Source organism: Chaetura pelagica, unplaced genomic scaffold (assembly GCF_000747805.2).
Source record: "Chaetura pelagica isolate M959 unplaced genomic scaffold, ChaPel_1.0 scaffold188, whole genome shotgun sequence".
Classification (NCBI taxonomy): Eukaryota; Metazoa; Chordata; class Aves; order Apodiformes; family Apodidae; genus Chaetura; species Chaetura pelagica.
The window spans coordinates 980,889-1,007,455 of record NW_009954196.1 but is presented as its reverse complement, the minus strand read 5'-3'; the positions used below and the strand labels follow the sequence as shown (position 1 = coordinate 1,007,455).

The 26,567-nt window shown below is 37.2% G+C and overlaps 1 protein-coding gene across 1 annotated transcript in view; it reads left to right on the top strand.

Moving 5' to 3' along the window:
* The window catches only part of BANK1 (B-cell scaffold protein with ankyrin repeats 1), a 122,020-nt gene that overhangs the window by 9,699 nt on the left and 85,754 nt on the right, over positions 1–26,567 (top strand). The window contains exons 2-7 of the mRNA XM_010003179.1: positions 5,797–5,861; positions 7,265–7,663; positions 13,286–13,351; positions 23,700–23,848; positions 24,408–24,546; positions 26,336–26,478. Of these exons, the coding sequence (XP_010001481.1) occupies positions 5,797–5,861; positions 7,265–7,663; positions 13,286–13,351; positions 23,700–23,848; positions 24,408–24,546; positions 26,336–26,478 (961 nt within the window). The remainder of the gene's footprint in view (positions 1–5,796; positions 5,862–7,264; positions 7,664–13,285; positions 13,352–23,699; positions 23,849–24,407; positions 24,547–26,335; positions 26,479–26,567) is intronic.

Here is a 26,567-nt window from a genome sequence, read left to right as displayed (position 1 = left end):
TAGGGAAAGTCAGTGGAATTTCTTTACAACATCAGCCCACAACATCAAGCCTAAACCTACTTATAGGAAAATTGTTCTTTGTTGAACTTCATGTTGCCTGTTCCAGACCTCACTGAGCTTAGTGAGAAGGACAAAGACATGAGGCTTGACTCTGTACAGATACAGCAGGTTTTCACACACGACGTAGCAATTAGCAACAGAAGGTACAGAAACAATGAAAATATTTTCACATGCTAGTTAAATAGGCATTTGAGAATAGGAGTTCAGCTGCTTTGCTGGCTGATACAGTGATGGCAGGAATGTCCCATGCTTTAGGATAATTGCTTTAATTGAAACAGGTGTGCCACAGCATTGCAGCAATTTAGGGACTTTGTGATCTCACTCTGAAGTTTACAAGCACGCTTTTATAATTGTCATTTCCATTAGTGAAATGTCTCTGAGAAGCAACATGACTTACTTGAAAACATTTTCCATTATCTGCAAGTGGTTCTAAAGTGCTTTCTGCTGTCCTTCCCACGATGAAACCATTTTGGCTTGTTTCAGGGGATTTGCTTTGCAGAAATCAGCAACCAAGAGCTAGAGGTGCATTTTGAGATACATTTACTGGATGTGTGTCAGGTACACTGACTGGGAAAATCAATGCCTTCTGGATGGGTGAGGGGCAATACATTATGCTAAGGCCACTGGTTAGTGCAGAATGAAATGTTCTCTTTCTGTTTCCAAACGTTAAATTTCAGAGGTTGTTTGGAGAGCTAGTGAATCTTTTTCCGTAGTTCCTTATTACATCATTTTAAGTGATCAGGGTAAGCAATATGAAGAGATGAGTGACTAAATCTTTGTGAAAGGGTTGCAAAGGAGCCAAGATACTAAAGGTCTTTTGTTTCAGGAATCTCATTTGAGTTAGAAGTACTTGGCGTGTATGCTTGCCACTCATTCTACATACTGTCCATGTGGATGAATCTTCTTGAGATGAGAAGGGTTTTACAAATCTTTGAGCAGAGATGGGAGACTAGGTCTCTTACACTTCTGTGCTCTATTTTTTGTCATTGTGTCATGATGCTAGACTATATCCATAGTGTTATCCTGCAGAGTGGAAAGATGTGGAGGGAAAGTGGAAGAGATGCCTCAGAGGGAATATTGACATTTTTCAAACCCTAACAGTTTAAAAAAACATGCTTAGGACTCTCTTAATGAAAAAGGTGTAATTCTATGGAGTGGAAACTAATGGGTGAATATGTTATGCATTCACCTTTGGTGACGTTTTATTTGGACAATGAAACTAGAATCATAAGATACATAAAAGCCTAAGCAGACGAGTGTTAATTTTTAGTATGGGAAGATACTTGTGGCAAGTATCGAGTATTTTTCATCAATGTATTTTGAGAAAGTGAGCAAGAACTTCCACTATGTGCTTTTCCACTTCTTCTCTGAGATACTCAGCAACTCCAGTTATTTCAACATATTTTAGCTTATGGGCAGTAGCTCATTACATATTGACAGAGTCCGTACAGTTTTTTTTCTCAAATGTCTTTTTAAGACTGTTTTAAAAAAAATAAAAGAGCCTCCTCTTCCCCAAGTGAGGACATATGTGACAAGAAGAAATAAAAGGGATTAATTTTCTTCTTTCTCTAGCAGTTGATCCTCTCCTTTCTTAACATAGTGTTTGAAAACAATTTGGAAGTTTTCTTCACATAGATATCGAAAACAAATGCAATTGAGGTGAGGAATGTAAACAGACTTGGATTACTTTTTCATTAGGGCTGACTGTGACAAGCTTATTGTGTGTTTATGTGAATTCCTGGGCAACTGAGTAAACAACAGGGGACGTCATTTTTCTGCTACAGTACCCTAACTGGAGAAGGCTGTGGATGACCCTGAGAAATACAGTGATCAATCTTTCAGTTAAAACTTGCATAAATGTTGGAGTTCAATTGTCACGCTTTTTGCCAAAGCTTGCAAAAGCAGTAGGACTTTAGAGCCAATTTTTATACCCTAGCCTAATTGAAATCAGCCATCTTTAACTCAACCATAGTATGTTAATGTTGATTTACTGGTAGCAAGTGTAGTAAAATGCAGATATCTAAAAGTAATGCACATCGACAAACATTAAGCCTTTAATAGGTGAGGAATAAGTTGGCATCTGCGCAGAGAACTTGCTTTACTGAATCCAACACTGTTATTATTAAAGGTAAACATTACTGAGTTCTTCTTAACTCACTTCTAAACACTTAGAACCTTTTACAAGATTCTAAAATTTGTAAACTGAGATAAACATGTTTAAGAGTAGCTACCAGCCCCCAATCTTTTGTTTATTTCAGTTGCCTTGCTAATGTTCTTAGTGCATTACAGAATTCTTGAGAATTCCTTTTACTTTCTAATATGATTGGTTTTTTCTCCTCCATTTTCCCCTGCATTCCCTCTTTTAATTGCTGCCATAAAAGAAATGTTATTTTGCCTTATATATCTAAGTTCTTGATTTCTGCTTGCTCACACTAGTCTGCAAGGATGTTCCCATCTCATTTGGTTCTCTTAAGATTCAGCAAATCTCTTCAAAGTAAGCTTCAGATGGTATGTTTCATGAGATGTACTTTTTTTGGGCAAACACACACCAGTTACTAGAGGATAGTTTTGCTTGTCAGAACCCTTTCAGGTTACAGATGACTACGTAAATTCTCTTACTGTTTCTCATTGCTGAACTAATAATTGTATTTCTACCTTTGAGTCAGTTTTCAGTAGGAGTAGTTGAAGCATGGCTTAATTTTGTCAGGATATGATAGTTTCTATTACATTAGTTTTCAAGGGAACAAAATTAATCTCAAATTATATTCCAAGTTCCGTAACTTCAAAGAAACATTCAGTGAGAGATGAAAATAATGAAGGGGAAAAACCTCTAGTTGAAAAGTCAAGCATTGTTACTGTGTATTCAATATCTGGTAGTGTTGCATTAAAGCTACACTTCAGCTTTTGTTGTTTCAGGTTAAAATTACACTATTTTTAACAGAGCATTTGGAGTGGTCTTTTAATTTTTAAGTAAGCTGCATTCAAGCATCTAGTTAGTAAAACTTCTGAAAGAAAAAGCATTTTATAACAGGAAAAAACTTAAGGCACATGGAGTAGATTTTTAGATAGGTGCTGGAACGAGTACAGAGGAGGGCAATGAGGCTGGTGAAGGGCCTGGAGAAAAAATCTTAGGAAGACCACTTGAAGGAGCTGGGAATGTTTAGTTTGAGAAAGAGGAGGCTGAGGGGAGACCTCATCAGTCTCTACAACTAGCTGAAAAGACTTTGTAGAGAGGTTGCTGCTGTCTCTTTTCACAGGTAATTAGCAATAGAACAAGAGGGAATGGCTTCAGGCTGCAACAAGTTAAGCTTAGACTGGACATTAGGAAAAAAAAATTCACAGAAAGAGTGGTTAGACACTGGAATAGGCTGCCCAGGGAGGTGGCTGAGTCACCATTCCTGGATGTGTTTAAGGGTCTTTTGGATGTGGTGGTTTTGGATATGGTTTAGGGGAGGACTTTGTAGGGTAGGGATGATGATTGGACTTGGTGATCCCAAGGGTCTTTTCCAACCTGAATAGTTCTATGATTCTATGATTCTTTGAAAACAGAAACAAATTATGGCAGCCATATTAAATTTAAGTTTGAGATACACGTTGCAGAGCTTTTCTTCCATTAAGTGTGGTGTAAGATATGTTTCACTCCTTTATACAAACAAAGCTTTTTTTTCTTGTATATACAAATCTATATATTTAAAAAGAAATGCAACCCAGCCTTGAATAAAGATCTTAAACCCCTTTTCTCATTCATGCTTAGCTGAGATCAAAACTGCAGGCTTAGGTACAGATGTGCTAAATGAAAATAGAATTACATAATCATCTTTTATAATTGTAATGAAACTTTTTTTTTGTGTGTCTTGAATATTGAAGACCTTTGCCACCCCATTTGCAAGGGGTGGACTTTATATCTTATGTATATTTTTATTATGAGTATTATATAATGTCAGCTCTTTAAGAGTATTTTTACCAAAGGACTTACTTCTCTGTGCCCAGCACACAGGTACCTCTTCAACTGTGTCTGAATGGTTGAGTCCAGCAGTTCTTTCCTGCTCTGGGATGTGGGAATGTCTTTTGAGTGCTTTCAATCTGCACACAGGGATGATATGCTGTTATGCACAATTCCTCACCAGTGCTCTCCTTGTAAATGGAGAGGAAGCTTCAGCTCTTGGCCAAGTCAATGCTGTGGAAGACACCAGCATATCGCTCTTCTGCACAATCAGGACACCAAAATTCTGTGAAGCTATTAAAAAAAAAAATGCTTTTACCATTCAATCTAAACATATTTTTTTTATCCCTCCATGCAATTCCAGTTAACTATGTCCTCACCCAAGTCCATCATAATAGAAGGAAATGCAGCTGAACATGAGCTTAAAATGAAACTTCTTGACTTAAAGACTTGATTGTGAATTTTCTGTGCATATACAAGATGATTTCAAATGAGATTAGTTTATTCTTCCCATATATACTGTATCAAGATACTCCTACCCTGTATACAGCTTAGGGTTCCTCAAAAAGTACTGCAGAAAGCTATAAGAGTTCACAGAAGTGCAGAAAGAATGACAGGAGTTAAAGTCTCTCGTGTAGTGGGGAAAATAATAATCCCCATTGCAAACTAATGAAGGCAAGGCTAAGAGTCACTTCATGAGAATCTGAAGACCTTAGGGTACATACTTCTGAAAGCAGATAATTTTTTAAGGTTACATAAATAGATAAAATTAGACTCTGTAGCCGGAAGCTGAAACTAAGTACATTCAAACAAAGTATAAAGAATGAATTGCTAAATCTTTATGGATTAAGAACCTGTTTTAAAGCTGTACTTTCAAAGGGCCACTACAGTGCTTTCAGTAAATAGGAACTGAAATTAGAAAATACTTGCTGATTCCATTTCCTGTGGTAAGAAGTGGTGTGGTCAAACTGAAAGATCTCCTGGCCCTGCAGCTCTCTGAAAGTTTCTTGTTTTGAAACTGTACAGAAAGCTTAATTGCTTTTTTCTACCGTTTTGTGTGTGTGGATTTTACTGTATCAGGTGAGATTCTGAAAACAAAGAGCATTGGAGCAAGTAGGTTTTTTATCCTAGTGTCAAAGAACATGCAACTTTGCTCTGAATTAAATGAGAAATACTCTACTATTTACTTTTTATAATTAAACATCAGTATTTCAGCAGAAAAAGGCATTTTGAAGAGTGCTTTTACTATCGAAAATGTAGCCGTCACCTTTTGAAATATGTTTTGACAAGTATTACACTGCTGTAGTACATTAGTCAGGGTTAGTCATATTGAAATATCATCACCCCTTGCCATATTGAGCATGGCCATGTGTGATGTCCTATGACAGCAAACCTTTTGAAAGGATGAGCATTCACAAATGTTAAAGGATGGCAACTATCCTCCAAGCAGTCTATGGATGTAAAATGAATTCAAGAGACTAACCTGTAGAATCCTTATTTTACAAGCTTCAGCCTTCAGCTGGGTAAACTTTATTTGAGGTATCTCCTGAGTAAAGAATGAAAAAACAAAATTTAGATTTCTTTTTTAAGAAAAGTACAATAATTAAAGTAGTAGTCCTGTGCTCTGAAGATCTAGGTTTAGTTTCTTCTTTTTTACAAGAAGCTAGTGCACTGCAGCCAAGTGCCACTCAGGTTGCCTGACTTACCAGGAATCTTGGGAGACACAGTGATGTTCAGTGGAGGCAAAATGCAGCAGCTGTGTCTGTTCCTATTCTTTTATTGTTATTCTGCAGGACTTTGATTATGAACTACTACAGGGATATTAGGCTACCGTGGCATTTAAATGTTTTTTGTATTGGTTAGCAAATCTGTTTTTCATGGTTTCACAGAATGGTTAAAGTTGGAAGGGACCTCTGGAGGCTATCTTGTACAACATAGAGCCAGGACATTGTCCAGGCACCTTTTCAGTATCTCCAAGGGGGGAGATTCTACTGTACCTTCAGGTATGGCCTCCCTGAAGCCTTCTCCTCTCCAGGCTGAACAGCCCCAACTCTCTAAGCCTGCTCTCAATAGCAGAGGTGCTCCAGCCCTTTGATCATCTTCATGGCCCTTCTCTGAACTCCTCTCCTGTGCTGAGGGTTCCAAAACTGTACACAGTATTCCAGGAGGGGTCTCACAAGGGCAGAGGGGGAGAATCCCCTCCTTTGCTCTTCTTTAGATGCGGCCCAGAATGTGTTTGGCCCTTTGGGCTTCAGCACACACTGGCAGCTCATGTTGAGCTTCTCATCTACTGCTACCCCCAAGTCCTTTTCCTTGGGCCTGGTCTCTAGCTGTTCTCTCCCCAGTCTGTATTTGTGCCTGGGGTGGCATTGACCCAAGTGTAGGGCCTTGCACTTGGCCTTGTTGAACTTAATGAGTTTGGCGTTGACCCACCTGTCAAGGTCCCTCTGGATGGCATCCTTTCCCTCTAGAGTATCAGCTACTCCACACAGCTGATCAGTACACTTGCTGAGGATACACTCAATCCCACTGTCCATTTCTCCAGCAAAGATGTTAAACAGCACTGGTCCTAAAGTGACCGCTGAGGAACACCAGTTGTCACTTGCCTCCACTTGGACACTGAGACAGTGTCAACCCAGTAACACTGTGGAAGAATATTTATCTTGTTGCTAGCATCATGTTTTGCTCCTTAAAAAGAAAGCAGAACTGAAAAAGTGTAGTTCTGGTTTATTTTTGTCAGGTTCTTTAGTAATTTTATTAGAAAAAGGACAGTAGGAAAGATCACTAATGAGTATCCTGATGCCATGCTGTCAAAATATCCTAAACATCCTAATCCTCTTTCTAATTAAGTCAGGCTATGTCCAATGTTCAAATATGCATTTACTTCTGCCATTAAAAGCTAAGTGTTGCATTTTTAGTAGTATTGCTTGTTTGTCACGAATATAAGAGTGAACAGAATGTGTGAATACGCTCTGCTTTCTACACTGCCATTTTGGTATTTATTCTGATATGCGGGTTGAAGCGATTATAAATATAAAAAAATAAAATATTCTGAGCTTTTTTACCAGCATTTCTCTGGGTCATCTTTCTGCCTTGGCCTAGAAATAAGCAATTGTTTGTCATTTCAAGATGATGACTTTTTCTGTTTCTTCAGCATCTCAAGGATTTTTCTGGGGGGAACTAATGATCTGTCTTGTGATATTTGTAATGGATTCATAATGCATTTGAAACTATATTTTAAAAATGTTTTCTTCTCTCTAGAAAATACAAAGGATATTCTTGTAATATATGAAGAAGAAGCAGAAGAGTGGGCTCTGTATCTAAAATCTCTTTTTGGACACATAGTGAATGAAGGAGGAATCTTACTCTACGATCTAAAGACTTTGTCTTTCAAGCATCAGGAGTTATTTTCTTTACTCTGTTATAAATGTAAGCTCCTGATACTATCATGTGGACTTCTTAACTGCCTGAATCGAAAGAGAAGTTATTTTCTGGAGCAAGTTCTAAAACCTCCAGATAATGTGGTGATTCTGCTTTGTGGGGTGGAGAATTCAGCAATTCTTTATGAAATACTGACCTTGGATGGAGGAAGCAAAGAGATCTCCACTGATCAGGAACCGGAGGAATACCTCTCTGTTGTTACTGGAATTATTCAACCAGGTAATCCAGAAGTGAAAGCTCTGTGTGATTATTAAGAGTTTTCTTTAGCTGAGTTAGTATCATTTGGAAGGGAAAAAATGATTATTCAGATTTTCTGAAGAAATTATCACTCTTTAGCTTGGTCCAACACTTTTAGTTTGATACATTTTCATTGAAGTGTGATGAAACTGTTGTACTCTTAGTCCAGCTTCTTTTTCACAGGGAAACAGCTTTGGAAAATCTAAAAGCTGCCACTGGCAGCTATGACCATCAATCCATGGTAAGATTGGTAAGATGGAAGAGCTGACATATGATTGTTTTTCTTTTTCTTGAGTTTACCAATCTTGGAAACTGCAAACCTATGGGTTTATGTTTCAAAATGCCCTAATGTGACAGTGTATATATCTCTTTAGATAAATCTGACAGTGAAAAATAATTACTGAGTAAGACCCAGTTTTGTGGATGGCATCTTTTCCTGTGTGACACACAAAGGCTGTAAAAGCAGAAATTCCTTTCCCCTTTACTAATCAAAATGAAAAGCCGGTACTGGAAAGACTAGAACTATTAAGTTTGTGTATGTTTGCACATCTATGAAAACTACAAAGAAGCAATAAGGTAAAAATTAACACTTCTGGAATGTAAGGAAAACTACTCTCTTGAGGCACTGAAATGACAAAGTCTGTGCACATGGTTTAGTTTAACTTCGCTAGACTGCACAAATGAAACTGAGAAGTAGTTTAGTTATGAAAAGGCCACTTTAGAAAGGAGATGTAAGTTGTGCACATGTTTCAGGTAGCTGGTCATATGTTTTTCTTTGAGGGCATATTTATTGATGCTTCTTTATAGTCTCTAGGTCTCTTACCTCCTTTCAGCTCATGATTTTGTCTACTAAGCGGAACATTGTTTTTCTGTCTTTGTTAGCTGCAAGGTGCCATTTTGCTGGCACAGAAGCTTGTTTGATAAAGACATTGTGCAGTTCAGGAATTTTACTTAGAAATAAACTGACTTTAGATGCACATGAGCAACCAAGAATATTCATTTGAATACAGGGGTAAAGAGACCCCAGCTGATTCAGAGTGTCCTAGCTAGTGTCTTAAGTCTTGGGCAGATGAGCTTAAGCATACTATAAGGCTTTCACACCTGCCCAGAATGCGTCTACACACAGTCTGGCTATATCAGATCAGTGCTTTCAAAACTAAGATTTAGACAGTTCTTTCCCAACTGTGTCCTGTTCTGACACTTCTTGCTGTTCAGTATTTGTTAACATTTTCTTCAGCATATTTTTTTTTTTCTGAGCATCTCTCAGACTTTTAAATTTTGGGGCTAGTTATAGTTGCCTGGTTTGGTTTCAGGAGGTAATGTTTGGATGTTTGGAATTTCTGATTGTGTCTGATATTTAGCTTCATACTGAAATTTCTTGGCAGCTTTTTATTGGAATGAATGTGTGTGTCTGTGTAGGAAAGAACAAGGCCCAGAAACAGTCTGACTCCTGCACAGGAAATTTCAAACTTTTCTGCAAAGTTAAGTAGTTTCTTAGAAGACAAGTTATGGTTCTTTGTTTAGGTCTGTGCATTCACCAAAGTATTTATTGCATCTGCCCTTGGGATTTTACTTACATTGTAACATCAAGTGACTAATAGGTGCTCAAATTATCTTTTCTTCGGCAGTGATCAATACCAGCAATTTCAGATACCAGTACAAAGCTTAACTAATAAATAGTAGTTGAAGGCGTCAGTCTCAGTGTGTTCTTATGTACTAGACATGCATAGACTGTGGCTGGGATCAGACAAGTTCAATTGACTGAACTAGATCCTGGTCTGGGAGTAGTGTTGCTGCCTCATGCTTCAGGGTGTAACCTCTCCTCCTGTTTTTCTCTGTGCAGGTGATCCCAGGCCTTCAGGCAGGCCAGGTCAGATCAGTGCTTGCTGTGGACCTGCTCTCTGTTGCACAGCAAAAGTATTCTTAGTGTGAGATTTGCTGTTACCTGGATGTTGATTTAAGCTTTTGAATATGGTGTGATTGTGTGTGCATAAGCTGAAGTCTTGGTTGTAAAGATTTCTTACATGGATGCACAAGATTGAGTGAACAGAGGGAAGGTAGGTAGGTAGTTCTGGCCTTGTTCACTGCCAGGGGAGGCTGCAGTATATGAGACTACACAGTTGTGCCTCCCTGTCATCCTTCCACAATCAGACATTCAATACCACTGTTGCTGATTTAGTGCAGTGATATCATCTGCTTATGGAGGAGCACCTCAAATGCCAACTGAACTTTTCTATTAAAATGAAAATAATAGGTATTAATTTGTCATAAGCAGAAGAAGTAGAAAGGGCGTTTTGCTAGCTGAAGTGTGCTACAGTAAAGTATTTGTTTCCATTTTGCCCTGGCAGTGACTCCTCAAACTGTTCTGCAGGGACAGCAACTAAAATTACCAGATTAATAAATCTTTCTGAGATTCCTTCTCCATTTCCACACAGAATGATTGCTGGGATGCCTGTGCAGTGATAGGTATTGTTAATGGGGATGACTGTCAACAAAAAACAGTGGTTAGTGTCACTAACTTTTTAATCTGGCATGTGATCCTGGCTATTTTAATCCACACGATAGACTGAAGTGGCAACCATAGCTAGGATGTTGAGACTGCATCCCCTACTGCTTAAACTGCTTGAGTTATTTGTTCTCTCTTATTTCTGCAAAATCCAAATAAGACACTTATTTGGTATATAACCAGATTTATTATAAGATGTGTTTCAATCTGTCTAGCCAGTCATGGTGACCTGTACCCTTGGATTCTGACGTATGCATCGTGTATGTAATATTTTTCCCTCGTATTGTTGATACTAATTGGATGAAAACTACTTCCACCTGGAAAAGTAAATGCAGTGATGTTTCAAAGAGAATGTTTTTAACAGCCTTTAGGAGAAGCTCATAAGAAGTTTTATTAATAGTCAAATTACTAGAACATAAACATTACTGCAACAACAGTCCTAATTTAAATTAATGTACTGTGATTTTACTGTTGTTTGTTTAGATTATATTTTTTCTATTTTTTAAATTAATGGATTCATCATCATTAGTCTGCTATTTCAGGGTTGCAGGAGGACACCATCCAAATTTATGTCTTGTTTATGGCACAACAGTCATCAGTTAGTATTTAGTTGCAGCTTTAGATGAGGCATTTCTAAAGGTTACAAATATGACGTAGTCATACATGTCCTTCATATAATGTATTATTGACTCTCCTCAGGTTTTGTGCTATGGTTACCAAACACTAGTACTGAAAAGTAATTATTGGAAGGTGTCTAGAGAAGTCTTCTGGAAAAGCATTGTTTGTATACTTTGGCACACAAGTGTTATAACAAAATTGCTATTTGTATTTCACCATGATGTATTTCTGCTAAATTAGTGTCAGCTTTTTGGAAACAGGATAAAATTAGCATAGTCTTGTTTTCCAGATTGAAAAAATCTAATACTTATCCCTGAAAAAATGACATGTAGCACCTATTTAAGTTCATACTGAAAAAAATTCATTATTAGGATAGCAAAAGAACACTTTTTTAATAGAATCAGATTTTACTCTTGGTAGGGTCTCTCTGAATTTATTTAAATGGCTATGAGGACGGAACTTGTTCCAGAAAATGTTATTGCATTTACAAAATTTAATATTTAAACGTCAAAAAGATGAAGCTACAAAGTAGCCTATTAAACTTCAGTTAGGATCCTTCGTAGCATTGATTGTCTTTAATTATGTAAGTGATTCTTCCTGCCTCATCCCATTCCAGCCAAGAATCTAGTCACATTAGTACACAGGATAAATAGTGCTTAGTTAGTTAGCAGTTCTTTGATATTTTGTTTTGTGTTAGAGTTTGTGGTTGCATTATTTATGCATTGAATGCTATTAAAGTCTTGTTGAAAAAACAATTATTAATTTCCTAATGTGCTTTTCTGTAAAACTCCTTTCTGCATTGAGTGCTATCCAAACTTTATTTTATCATTTTATGAACTAGTATTTAGCAAGATTCGGGTGTGAAGCATTTCTTCCACTTCTGACACCCCTCTAAGACATTACTTTTTGTAACACTTACCAGTGTATTTTGCATGTCTGTATTCAAACTCCCTTTAGTTTCAGATGCTTTTGTGACTGCTTAGATGTCTGCAGGTCAGCTGTAGGGTCTTTCACAGAAAGTACAATACAAAACTAATGAGCATTTCTGAAAAGCATGTTTTAAAAGCCTTCTAGCTTTTTGCCTCAAAACTTCAGGGTGGGAACCTGAAACTACCTAGTTTGTAGAGCAGCAATCAGCTAATACCACTGTCCTTTCTCACACTGGAATTATCTCCTCATTCACTGGACTCTTGTTACTACAGGAATAACTGAATCAGAATGTGGTAAGTGACAACGTTTAAGTACAAATCCACAAGTCTATGCCATAGTAGGTCTAACAAGCACTGTTCACAGTATAGATAAATTTAAAAGAAATAGTCAACAATATACTACAAAGGAGAGAGGCTGCTTTTGAATTATTAGTTTTATGCAGCTTTACTAAAGTCATTGTAAAGCAATTACTTTCCTAGGCTCCTCTTCTCATCCCAGCCTTGATGTCTTTACCCAGTGACTATTACTTTGCAGTCTTGGTCCCTTGCAATGATATTGGTTATTCACTTCTGGAGCGCCAGGCAGTAAATGTGAGATCCTGATTGGCATTCCACAGATGCTGTATGACAACATGTTTTTTGAGTTGGCTGGATCTCAAAAGATGGAGCTCAAGCAGGCCTTCTATTTCCTTTGTCAGTGTTACCTCAGATGTAAAAAAACAGGCGATAACTTGATCCAGCATAAAAGAGGAGTGGCAAAGACAGATATTGCATAATATGGCACAAAGTCTCCTAATAGTTATTAAGCTATCAAAATAATTTCAAGAAATAAGAGCTGACAGGTTTTTAATATTTGAACAGTACTTTACATAGTGTGGCCATTACTTTTTTTCCCAATACCGGAAACTCTGTAGCCAGATTTACTGTGTAGAGTTGTCTTGTTTTCCGAACCCCAATGTCTGCATCCATTTTCCATTTCTTACTTTCCTACATGTGATTCTAGTCTCTTTCCTCTTGTCCAACTCCTCTCCTGGAGTTTGCTGTATAGGACTTAAAGGAAAACTCTTCTTCCTCAACTCCATGTTTCTAACCTGCTGTAGTAAATTAAATACTATCACAGGGGTGTTTACTGAAAAGGGATAAATATAATTACATCTAAAGATCTCTTTAGGCTTATTGCTGTCCACTAGCCCTTGATTTTTAAATTTTTTTTTCCATCTGCAAAGCTGTAGCTTAGAAATAGCTTTATCTTGCATCTGAAATAACATACACAATTTCATCTAAAAAAAGAAAGAGGAAATTGGTGTAATGGTGTTTTCCTGCTTCTGAGGTTTTAAGTTGTTTGTCTGTTTGATTTCTTAAGTCTGTTTTAATTTGTAGATTTCTTCTTTCTTTTTTTCCAGCTTCATTTCTAATGTCAGGAACTTCCTTAGAGCAAACTAAATATTCTGTGAAATGATCAAGTATGAACCAATCACTGTCATCAAAGTTGATAACTAGTTAAACGTATTTCCAAGTAGATATTACTAAAGAATTATTCTTTTTTCCTAGGTAAGTCACAGAATGAAAATCCTGGAGACTCTCTGTCTTATGTCTATGAAGCAGTTCTTAGAGACGGTAAGTTTAATTCCCCTTGCATTTACTTGAATAAAGCCAGTATTCTTTAGAAAATTAATTTATTTTCTTACATCTTGTCAGACATCAAAGGCAATAAACTAACCTTACTGCATACAGTTGTGTGGAGGAATGTGCCTTGTTCTCAGACATCCACCCACACATCTAAACCTACACGTTCTTGCGAGGAGTATGAAAAGGGAGGAAGATTCAATAGGGATGTTTCCTTTTTCCTTTGCTTTCAGAGCAGAGAAAAAGGAAGATTTGGAGAGCTTTTTCTCTCTCTTCCTAGCATGAGGAATTTTACTTGTAGTAAAGAAGCTGATTTTAAATTTCAGATAGATGAGACCTACTCATATTATTTGGCAGCCAGTAGTTGGGAGAAGCTATGCATCGTTACTTCAGTGCCTCGTGACATTTGCCACTCTGGTTTATTTATATTTGTGAAAATCTGTGAGGATTCTTAGTAGGGAAAACAGACTTGCAAAATCTCCAGTCAAGAGCTGCATAACATGCTTCCTATCCCCAGTTCTTACTTAAACAGCTCTTGGGTTTACACTGTTGTGAAGTGATTGGCTTAACAGCACTAGAGTGCTGACTAAGGGAAAATGACCAGTAAGATGTTATATAGCACTAGTCCAAGTACCAACCCTTGAGGAACACCACTTGTCACTGGACTCCATCTGGACTTCAAGCCAAGTATACAAAAGGTATTGTACAAAAGACAGTATAAGCTGAAAGAAGGTGGGTTTGGACTTGAACTGGAATGCAAGTGGACAGATCAGAATTATAAAGCTAAATGAGAAATCTAAACCAACAAGGGTGGGAAGAGCAGCAGGTGATGACAAGACATGTATTTAAAAAAAACCCAAACCAAACAAAAAACCCAACCCAAAACAACAAAGCCAAACAAAAAAATAACAATAAGAAAAACCTTGCCAAATAAAGCAAAGAGAGGGGATGAACAAGCATCAATAAGTAGTGATTGACTAAAGTGAATTGTGCAAGGCCTTGTGGGAAAAGGTCAGACAGTACACTGGAAAATGGAAAAATGATGTGGTCACAGATCTTTTGGGGAAATAAGAGCTACAAGCAGATGTGAAAACAATTGATTTGCTAGTGAGTGATAAAAAAGATCCAGTTGTGGAATGCTAATCACTATGAGATTAACTGATGAGGACTCATTCCTGTAGGTGGCAGGTGAACACGACAGCTGTTTAGCAACTCAGGTGTTATGTATTTACTTGATCTGGTTTCTACACAAGAAAAATATACTTATTATTAATAGAAAGCTGTATTTTGAGAAATTCCCTTGTGGTTCCTCAGGAAATTTTCTACTCTTCAGAGTAAGTATTTATGATTTGCACTAAAGCTGGAAAAAATTAAGCAATCTTAGTAGGATCTGGGTATACAGCCTTTTAATGACACAGACAAAATGTGATTGCCTTATGTGGAATTGGCATTCATTATTTTACCTGCAAAGCAGAGCTGTCCTCAGATATAAATACCTATTAGGTGATACCCAGCTTCAGAAAAGGCTGTTCCCCTTCTCTGAAACAGTTTTATCTTTTTTAACATTTGCCATTAAGGCTTGTATCCTAATGCTAATTAACCGAACCAATGAGGGATGGGCAAGCAGGGCACAAAATATTAGAAAGTGTAATAGCTACCTATTAAGTTTAACAACAGACACCTTTTTGTCCTGCTCAGAGGTCTTGCCAAACTAACATATATGTGCATACTGTGTTACATGTGTCCTTTACCAAACGAAACTGGAGAAAAGCCAGCACTTTGTAACAAAATAAGGCATCCCTTATGGAGATAAAGAGCTATCAAGAGTACCTTTGTTATTGTTTCCTATAATGCTCTCTGAAATCCTGTTGTAGTAAAATGTGCCTATTCTGGAGTGTAGGTGTTGAATTAAAGGACTGTCTTAAAAGATAAAGACCTCAGATTAGTTTCATATTCATAGCCCTAACAAAAGGGAAATAACAAGGAGCTATAAAGTAAGTATGGTTTTCAGATGCATCTAAAAATACCACTCTTGTCTACCTTTTAGCCTACTGTAGGTCAATAGATTTTAGCTATTTCAAACTAAAGGTGGGAGTAAAGCAGCCTGTCCCCTAGTGAGTCAGTCTTGCTGACAGCTCAGGTTTTTTTCTTCTTCAATACCAAATGTTTATGGCATGAGTCTTTCTTCTGATAGCAGCTGTGACAGCATGGCATGGGGAGACATGTGGTCTCTTAGACAAGTCTCATGTAATTTAGAGCTCTACAGATCAAAAAACAACATCATAAATTTTGTACAGGCATTGATAAGAGCCCCGTGCAGGTATTGGAGCTCTGCTGTCATACTCGGACTAAGACGTGCTATTTTGTAAATGAGCTGCTGCAGCCCAGGCTAGCTGCTGTTACCAGATTGATATAAGGGATGCTATGACCTGGAGTATCTTGTCGTGTGTCAGTAAACATTTGGATAACACTAATAATATGTATGCTGTAGTTTGATTAGGGTGAAGGCTGAGAATGCCAGCTACCAGTGCCTCTCCCCCTAGCCTCTCCTGATCTAGTTGTTAAAGGACTTTTGTGTTATGTTAAACTTCATGACCTTCTATCCATGTAATTTTTTTAACTTTGTAAAGAATATTCTTAAGAGAATAGCTTCAAACATGGCCAAGATGGACAAGTCTGGCTACTCAAATAGTGGCTCCTGGAGGATTGATATCTGTATGAACTTAAACCTCTGTTCATCCTGAAATCTAAGCTTTTGGCCTCCCTGCCAGGTGTGCTTCCCTGAAGTATGACGTGGTTCTAAACTGCTCCTGTCCAGTTGTGTTCTTTTATTTCTACGTAATTAAAAATGTAACCATGTTCCACTTCTGTGTCCAAGCACAGATAGTAGTTTGTGTCTGGCCAGTTATAAGAGGCTTGAGTTGTAGTTCAGAGAAAGTAGGGCTGCTAGGCAGCTGCAGCTAGCTCCTTTGGAATAATAAGGAAGTTGCAGGACTTTATCAGGCAAATAAGTGTTGGAGGTCTACTTACAACTCTGATTGCTGTCAGTTCTTTTGTCTTCAGTGGTAATTTGAGTTAGCAGCAGGAAGATAATGTGTCTCTTTTGTTGTCAAGGCATGACTTGGTTTTCAGGCAATTTTTAGTGCTGAAACAGAGATGAGACATGTATGTGTTGACACCACAGAGATATGGGAGAAAACTTCCAAAATGTTCTTACTGTGGTAGAACTCCAGTAACTCTTGAAGTGGATAGATGGACTCTAATAAAACATTATGCTTTAATAAATGAGAACTGCTGGTGCACACAGAGAACCAAACTTCAGTTTGTCTCTCCCTGGAGAAGAGACATGATGAAGGTATGCAGAATGTAGAAAGTGAGAATAATCATAGAATCATTAAAGGTGGGAAGGGACCTAAAAGATCAAGTTCCAACCCCCCTACCATGAGCAGGGAGCCCTACCACTAGATCAGGTTGCACAAAACCTCATCCAACCTGGCCTTAAAAACCTCCAGGGATGAGGCATCAACAACCTCCCTGGGCAACCCATTCCAGTTCCTCACCACCCTTATAGTGAAGAATTTCTTCTTAGTATCTAACCTAAATCTCCCCTCTCTCAGTTTAAAACCATTACCCCTTGTCCCATCACTATCTTCTCTGATGAAAAGCCCCTCCTCAGCTTCCCTGTAGGCCCCTTTCAAGTACTGGAAGGCTGCTATAAGGTCTCTCGGGAGCCTTCTCTTCTCCAGGCTGGAAAGCCCCAACTCTCTCAGCCTGTCTTCATAGCAGAGGTGCTCCAGCGCTTTGATCATCTTTGTGGCCCTTCTCTTGACCCTCTCCAACAGATCCATATCTTTCTTGTGCTGAGGGCACCAGAACTGTGCACAGGTACTCTAGATGGGGTCTGACCAGAGCAGAGGAGCAGAATCACCTCCCTGGCCCTGCTGGCCACACTTCTTTTGATGCAGCTGGGCTCCAGCGCACACTGATGGCTCATGTTGAATGAATGGCCAACGTGAATGAATATTGCAGCACCATCAGTTGCTAAGATTACATAAACACCAAATCCAAATATTCAGAAAAGGAAAAATGGCTCTTCATAACTTTTAGAGGAACTGTCAATTTGATGCTTATTTACACAAAAAAATTGTTCACCATAAATAAAGTAATAGAAACATTTTGGGAGACATGCAAAATAGGCCAACTTGCAGAAAGCTACTGTTTTTGACAGAATAACTCAACCATGCAGGAGAAACTGGGAATGATTTAAGGTAAACAAAGATAACTGTCTATGTATTTGCAAAAGATAGATGACTCAGCATAGAGCGCAACATTATTTAAAGTTTCTTCTGTAATGAATATGTTTACCTTGGTCTGGAATTCATACAGGATAGAAAACAATGAAAGAAATTAAGATTTAAGTCAGATGTTTAGACATTTGAGTATATATTTAACAATTTTCTGTGACTTTTCAAAACCTTTCCATTCCTAAACCCTCTCTAACCATCAGTAAAAGAAGACTTCTCAGCAGAGCAGAAAAGCAGTTTTGCTCTGGAATCGTATCTGTGAAAAGGCTTCTGGTAAAAATGTATTAAATGCCATGTTAATGTAAAACATGGTCATTGAAATAAGCCCACTATGGTGGATGTTTTCTGCCTCCACCTTTCTCACAGCCTTACTTGGACCATTTATAGAGCAATTTATGCAGCTGGAGGCTGCCTTTCAATCCTACTCTGCTACACACTCTGATGAGCTCATTCAGTATTTACAAATACGCATACTTCAAGAGGATTAACTTCAATAAATGTGTGTGATAAAGTTGTGGTAGATTGCAGGAAGAATATGATGTACATACTTCTTTCTTTCCTGTCGTTTTCATGTTACAGAAGGTTACTTTATTTTCTGAATGGCTCTAGATTTATCCACATTTCTTCAGAGATCTTGTACATGTATTTGTATTTAAACTTTTTAATTGCAAGGAAGTCACTTATACATGGGCATATTTTCAGTTATACCTTACAGAACCCAGTAGGATGAACTCTGCCTTTACTGCGTATTGCACTGGGGAGTGGTCCTACTATATCACATAGGATGACTGCTGCACTTAAATTTATCTGACCTGCTGAATTTATCCTAAGTGCTCTTCCCTGTAATCCATGTTGTAGTCATCTTTGATACTGGAACATCCTGTCTTTTCTTTCACATGGCAAGTTGGCCATATGTTTTTATTTACCTTTCTGTTCCTTGTCTTCTGCCTAACTTGAATTGTCTGTATTTTTCATCCTCTTATATGTTGTGTGATCCATGAATAAATTAGAACCTTTTTTGTAATGCAGTTTCAATTCTTCAGCTAGCATTGCTTTAACAAGACTTGAGGAAGAAATGAAATTTGTAAAGCTGGCAGGCATTTTGCTTTTGTAAAATCAACTAAATTTTGGCTGTGAGATTAATTTCATGTGTAGCCTTAGAAAACGCATAAATCTTTCATAAGTTTGTTTTCTGCTATTTTTAATACCCTAAATCTGTCACATACATTGTTGACTCAAAACATGTATCACATACCAAGTGAATTTGACAAGTTGAAATTTGGGGATAGAAGGGAGACTGGATGTAGCATGAAAGTTTTTCAGAAGCCATAGTGAGGCATTAATTGTTAAATCCACAAGAGACTAAGAGGCTTCATTAAAATTTCTCAGTTCATGCAAAGGAATGCAATTTCAAACTAATATGAATTCAGTTGGAAATATTAAATTGAAAGTAATTATGCATTCAAAAAGGTTTTGTGTAAAGTATATAAAATTAATGTATTGAAGTTAATGAATTAGGAGAGAACATTGAAGTAAAATTGAAAACATCAGCACTGTGCCCAATTAAGTGAATAACTGTTACAGTAAATGTGTGTAATATTTTCTTATTTAAATATGAACTTACATTTAGGATCAGTCCTTTCACTGTGACCATCAGCAGTAGGTATTTGTCAAAAGTAAGCCAACAAAACCTGATGCAAATTAAGCATTATCCTCTATAATAAATGCCAATTCCCAGTAGGACTACCCAGAATACTCAAGGGAAGATTAGAATAGATTTTTCTTTCAGTTTCTAGATCATAATGCTGTCTAACCATCATTAGGTATAGCTTATAATTTCTTATCATAGAATCATTTAGTTTGGACCTTAAAGATCATCTATTTCCAACTCCTCTGCCATGGGCAGGGACACCTCCCACTAGACCAGGTTGCTCAAAGCCCAACCCAATAGGTCCTTGAAGCTGGTCTCATTACACTTTAATCCTAAAAGAAAGGGTCCAAGTTTATTTATTCATTATTTTAATCAGCAGTGCTGCATTTTAAGAACTTTGTGATAGGTCACCATTATATAAAACATTAAAAGAATGCATTCACCAAGCAACAAATACTCTTTAATAAATCCGATATCTTAGATATTCCAGCACTAAATTATGGGGTTTTTTGTTTCTTTTAAGATAATCTTTGCCTACAATTGTAAATTCTTCTTAAATTATCATTTTTCTGAAAGTCTTAACAATTAGTGGAGCACCCTGGCCATTGCTTTCAGGTTAAAAGCAAGATAGTGAAGAGGATTCACAGTGAAGTCCAAAATTCAAGTTTTCAAAAGACCTGTACATCAGACAACTCTTTCTGTGTATATTAAACAGATAATGTCTGTACATGTGGTCCATTTTTGTTACTAGAATCTCATCACTGTAGCATGAAGCCCTAATGAGCTACATTGTTTTAGTTAATGCTACTAAGCCAAGTCTTGCTTAACCTCTGGCATATTGCTTGTTCAGCATTTACAAATAACACTTTATGTGTTGTTTCATGTTCCATGTTTTAGGACAGATAGTGTAACTGCTGGTAGGAATCTGGGCTTTGGAGATGGTGACTCTGGACTCGGTTATTAAATATATAGTAGTGATAATATTGATTTGACTTGTGGTATGTAGCTTTTATTGATTGTGAAGTAGACCCAACATTTAGTGATAGATGTCTTGCTTGATGGTTTTTAGCTTATAAATTGCTAACCACTTTCACAGTGTCACAGATGGGAATGGAAGGTCTTATGACTGCTTAAAGGATCACTGACAAAGATACAAGGAAAAGGTGACTATAGTGTAGATTTACAAAAGTATGACTTTAACAGAGTTCAGTAGCACAGTTCACTCAACTACTTACTATCTGGAAGGAATGTGCAGGGGTTGGAATTGGTGTGATTTACACAGGGATCAGAGGAAAAGAGTGAGGATGGCCTTCCTGTTGAGTCACAAGGTTCAGAATGGACCCTTTTGTTTTCTACACTCCTTCTCAGAGAGGACTCCCTAGGTATGGCTGGATTCACTCCTAGTCCCAGACTTTGTCAACAGTTTATGACTAAAGGCTTTAAGTGTAGGGATTACAGTGTAGTGCTTTGTGTCTGGTGTGATTTGGAATAGCAGCAATTTGAGGTTGGTTGACACTATTCTAACAAATAACAGAATTAAGTTATATGATTTGCTAGAAATACTTAATGGCAACTCTTAATAATAAACAATTTGATATAGTCAAGCACAGTAGTTCAATTAAAGATTAAAGTTTCTGAACCAAGCTGCTTACACACACAGAAATATAGAGGTACAGTGTTGGCTAGTGTTGACATCACAGTACAGCCCAGTGGGGCAGGAGGCTGAGTGCACCACCACCACACAGTCAGCAGGGGAATCCCTCATTCTCTTTGAGTCTGATGCAAGAGCCTCATTTCTTAATCATTTCTCTAAACGTTAGGGCTCTGCAATCCCAATGCTGAGTGGGTTTAATTCCTAATACTGTAATTATATATCACTAGGCATTAAAATATCAAAATGGAATTAATGTTGGAGGAAAACATCCTATTTTAAACCAACTTGTTAGCACTAACATTCAACTTATAAGTAGATTAATTATTGTGGACATTAAAAGGTAGAAGTAGCTACTATCATCTTTGAGTACAGGCTGTAGAAATAAAGCTGTCATTAACTTCACATAGATTAGAATGCTATCTACATGATCCTAGAAGAACAATCACTGACAGAGAGCCAGCATTTGAGAATCCAGTGTCTGCCAGTTTGGTTGTTCAGTCATAGTTTTACAATAGAATTGTTTTGGTTGGAATACACCTTTAAGATCATCAAGTCCAACTGTTAAGCAAGCACTGCCAGGTCCACCACTAAAACCCGATAATGAAATGTTTCTTGTCTTCATAAGACTCCTTCTCCTAAAGTGGCAGAAAAAGTTCTGAAACATTTTCGGCCATATAAGTTGTCTTCTGGAGTAAATTCTGTGTACTTATGTATAAGATTTTTCAGTGATTTAAAACATGAACACATGATATTCCCTAAGTACATGCTGTGGGCATAGAGTATCTAACTGTTTCCCTCAACATGGGTTCAAGCTTTCCTTTTTCTGAAGGACAATGCTAAATAAAATCTAATCTTCACAGTGATAAACAGAAATTGGTGTACTTATATTTTTTTGAGCTGGATTAGTTAAACTGCATTGAACTGTAGGTGGATTCTCATTCAGAATCAAAATAGCCTTCATTCAGTGCAGCCTATTTATTTTTCAAAATAAGTTAAAGCAAATGGAATTTAAAGTGCTTCGATTCAGTAAAGTATGTCTACATACATATTTAGTGTAATCTTGCAAACCTACACTGAATTAGTAGCTAAAATTCAGAATTAGTTTGTATTACAGCATGAGAATATAAGCAGAAACAGACTCAGGAGATTTTACTAGCTGGTGAAGAATCTTTAGCTTCCTCAACAAAATATGAGCAAATGATAGTTCTTTTCTCTAAGCTCTCTCTAACAAAGCACATCTCCGGGGCGGGGGAAAGGAAATCTACATTTAGCATAACCTGGTTCCTGTACTACATTCTCTGGCATAACTTCACTTAGCAGGCATACTTATTTTAGAAGTTGTTTATTTAAATCTATGATTTCTTAAGCATGGCAAGGTTGGTCAGAAAATGGAACATTCTGTATGAGACCAGCTGGTACATATGGAGGAAATAAAAGCAAGCAAGATGTGGGAAAACTAATTGTAAATTACCAGTACTGATGCTGAATGGAAGGAGTTCTGTACCTTAGTGCTGTGTGGGTTAGTCAGTCACTTGGGCATTTTTGGCAAAAACTGAAAATGGCTGTAATACTTGTTTGTGCAAAGCCGGATTGCTGCTGTTCTGTATTCTGCCTGTCAGTAATTTATATTAATGTACATCCATGTAAGAGGAAAAGATATGCCTGAAAAGTTATTTGTGTCCTTTAACATAATTGACTGTGAGTGTTCCATAATTTACAATAATACATGATACTGTTGATATCTCTTAGGGTATTTTCTCACCAGCCAGTCAAAATTTTTTAACACTGAGCTGCTTGTAGTGATGTCATTAATCTAACTAGGTACCTGCAATATGCTGGGTAACCCTGTGTGATGAAGAGCTGCTGCAGTCCTTTGAGATGGGTGACAAGAGCATTCTGTACAGGGTTATAGAGTGTCTGGAAAGGAATAGTAATGATACAGCTGAAAAGTACCAGGTGTGAAGAATAGATTTTCTAAAACACAGGCTTAGTCAGAGCTCTGCGGATGCAGTTGTCAGTTTTTTTATATTTCCTCATTAAAATTCTGTGATTTGGTTCTTGGTTCTGTGATTTGGCTCTTGGTTCTTTACTGGTACAGCAAAAAAGAAAAGAAACTGGTTGCGAGCTGGTTCCACACCTAGAATATCCAATTCAAAAATGTATGCCTTCAGTCCATCATTTTGTCCATTAAGGAAGGCGAAGACTATGAATTTTGTGTCAAGGATATCTGTGTCTGCTGTCACAGTTATCCAGTCTCAGGTATCACTGCTCTCACATAAACCCTTTCTGTAGGCAGGTGGACTGCTATAGATGTGTAGCATCCCCTTGTTTACATATAGAGCAAATGAGGGTAGTAAAATACCAGTTTATCCCAGTGTATGAGAGTTTGTTCTTCTGAGACCACGGAACTGCCTATCTCTGTGACCTCCTTGGTCATGATGACTTTGGTCTTGACTTTAGCAAGACAAAGTATATAAGGAGAGCCTGTTCATATAGATAAAGGCTGCAGGATCAGAACTTCAGAGGCAAGCTCTTTATCAAGGGGGGAACCTCACCATGTTTACATGTGAATTTACATTCCTTTCAGGAATTTTGCCAGGCTTTCATGCTGTGCCCTTAAGATTACTCCAAGTGCCATATGAGTTTCTAGTATGTTGGAAATCACATCATTGTTGTGTGTTCTGATCTGGGGTTACTAACAATGTCCTCATTCCACATTATTTATTTCAGATCACCAGAGTAGCTGTGATGTTAAATTGTCAGATGCCGGGGAGGCATCACAGCAAGGAGACCACAGATTTAAAACAGAGGTACTTTCTGAAACTTTAGAAACTAACAAGCAGTCAATATTGGTGCTTCCAAGAAGAATATCATGTGAGGTAAGCATTTTGGATGTTACATATTTTTGGATGTCACATATTTTGCTTTGCTTTCAAAGGTGACTCACACACGTAATTGTTGAAATCAGCACGGTTCTAAAGGATTAACTTTCCCTCTGGTTCAGAAGGCAGTAGAAGGGTATTGGCTCATATTACCTACTGCTTCTGTATTTACTGTCAGTTCACAGTAAGAGTTTAAGTGAATCTAGAGTATCTTAGGTTAGTTTAGGTTTAGTATTTAGCCTGTTAGGCTGAATGTCATTCTAGACTGAAGTAGAATGGTCTTAGAAAATGTAAGTATTCAACTACATGTGCATTTAAAATGCTGTTTAAAAATATTGCTAGGTAAGCTGAAATTAAAACACGATATTAATTTTGTCAGTTATGTCAGTAAAATACTGAAGGATAACACTGAGGTGGCGTTGTATTTTGGTATTATGGGTTTTTTGCATGAAGCTGTTGATAACGGAACTTCCTTTCATCTTAGGTTTTCATTTGCATTTTACACTTTCAGTATAGTGTTCTGAAAGACTAATGGGAATGTATTTTAATTTTATAGAACCCTGGTGAAATATTCATTTTGTTGAAAGATGAAATAGATTATGAAACTTTAGAAATTGAATTCGTAGCAGATAATAAACGAATTAGGACACAGCCAGCCTCTTGGAATAAGAAGGTCAAGTACATAAAAGCTTTGGGTAAGAAAAACATTCTTTACCTTTAAGTGAACATAAAATTTTTTACTCCCTTCATTTTTTCTGATAATTAGTTTCACTTCCTGCTGTTTTGTAGGTGTTTCCTGTACATGGGTTATGCACACAGAATATTTATTAATAATGCAGAGAAGAAAGGCCTTGTGATTTATGGGAAATTAGGTCCTATGAGATTGTGTGTGGTTAAATGGCAGGGAGTATTCTTAAAATGTCATCAGGTAGTCACAGATGAACATTCTTCAAAATCACTGCCATAAAATATAAAGTTAATATTCTTTTCTTATTACTCTATTAATAAAATACTTTATATTTAGTACAGTAAATTTAGTCATACTGCTCTCTATAATTATTACTAATATTTTTCTTTGTTAATGTCTATGCGATTTCACAGTGTCACTCAGTTCTGCTTGTTTCTAATAATTTTTTTCAACTGCTCCATCCATAACTAATTTCAACTAGCTAACAACAGTTTATCTTAGGAGATCTGTGCAGATTTAAGGGCACACCTGTCCCCGCTCACTTGATATAAGAGATAAAAAGCTTTTCATCTAATTATTCAGTGTAGCTTGCTACTCCACTACATGTTGTGAATTCCCAAAGGAACTTACGTACTATTTTATTCTAAAACCACTGCAATACAACATTAGATAGCAAGAAATATATATATTGAGAGAGGCTATAATTTTCAACAGTGGCTTTTTGGAGCTACATTTGGATAATACTGTGGCCTGATTTTCATCTTGAACACTGCTCTGAGACAATGGCCACATATGGCTTGATAGTTGTTGATCACTATGATGGTGCAGAGTTTGTTTTGAGAGACCTGATTGGGATGAAGATAAAAAATATGGACAGTACATTAAATATTATGGTGATTTTGGCATTTGTGCTTAATGCTTCTTTCTGTAGGCTTTTTTCTGTTTAAAAATCTGGAAAAGTTGGAAGTTTGGGAGTATCTTTTTTTAATAACAGTCCAGCTGATCTGAAGTTGCAAGATTTAAAAAGAAAAAAACCAAATATTTGGTCATTTTCCATTTAAGTGATTTAAGATGATGTTTTATTAATTTAATTTCTTTGGTCCTATTACTCCTTTCCATTTTCAGGGTTGCCCATTTTTATCGCTCTTTTGTGGGCAGTTAGAATTTTAAGAAAACCATGGTAGTGCTGCTCTGGTACAGCAGCTTCTCTGGCACAATGAATACTAATGAACTGTAAAATGTGCTCATGAAGAGGTCTCATGCTGCACACACAGAGCAGGTCATACTTAAGTAACAAACTGTTCAAATGTCTCTTTTCTTTGCTTTTACTAGGTAAACAAGTGGAATGGAAGTAATTATACTGCAATTTCAATTTTTAATATCTTGCCTGCAATTAAGAAAAGTGTTTCAAAAGATGACTAGCAGTTCCACTATTTGTAATAAGTGAACTTTTCCTTAATTTGTAGGCATAATAGTTGATTATAGCTCATCATTCTATCAAAGAGAAGTTGGAAATTTGAAGGATACTGCTTTCATCTCCTTTCTAATATGACACAAGACTACAGCTTTGTTTTATACAGATTTACCTGTATGTATTTTTGTCAGCTTTTTAAATGCTAAGACTGAAAGACTTGGATAAAAAACTGACTACACTGAATCATCTGTGAAATGCAAATCCAGTTCATCAACACTAGGCATTTTCTGTGATATTCTCCTGTCATTTTACTCATTCCCTGAGACCTCTGGTCTCGAATTGTAAAGAATTTCAGCTACTGTTCTGATTTGTGTTTCATAAGATTTCCCTGCTGGCCCTGTATTTGTAAATGTCTACTGTGGGGGAGTCATTAAGACCACAGCGCAGATCAAGTACTATACTGTACTAGAGGAGGTGGAACACATTTTTAAGCAAGTGGCTGACCCAATAGCTTTCATTTGTCAGGTAAGTTGACTTCTGTGTTTTAATTTAAAAAAAAAAAAAAAAAGTGCCAGTATGAGCTAAGAGGTAGCACACTGTGCTAAAAAGACTTT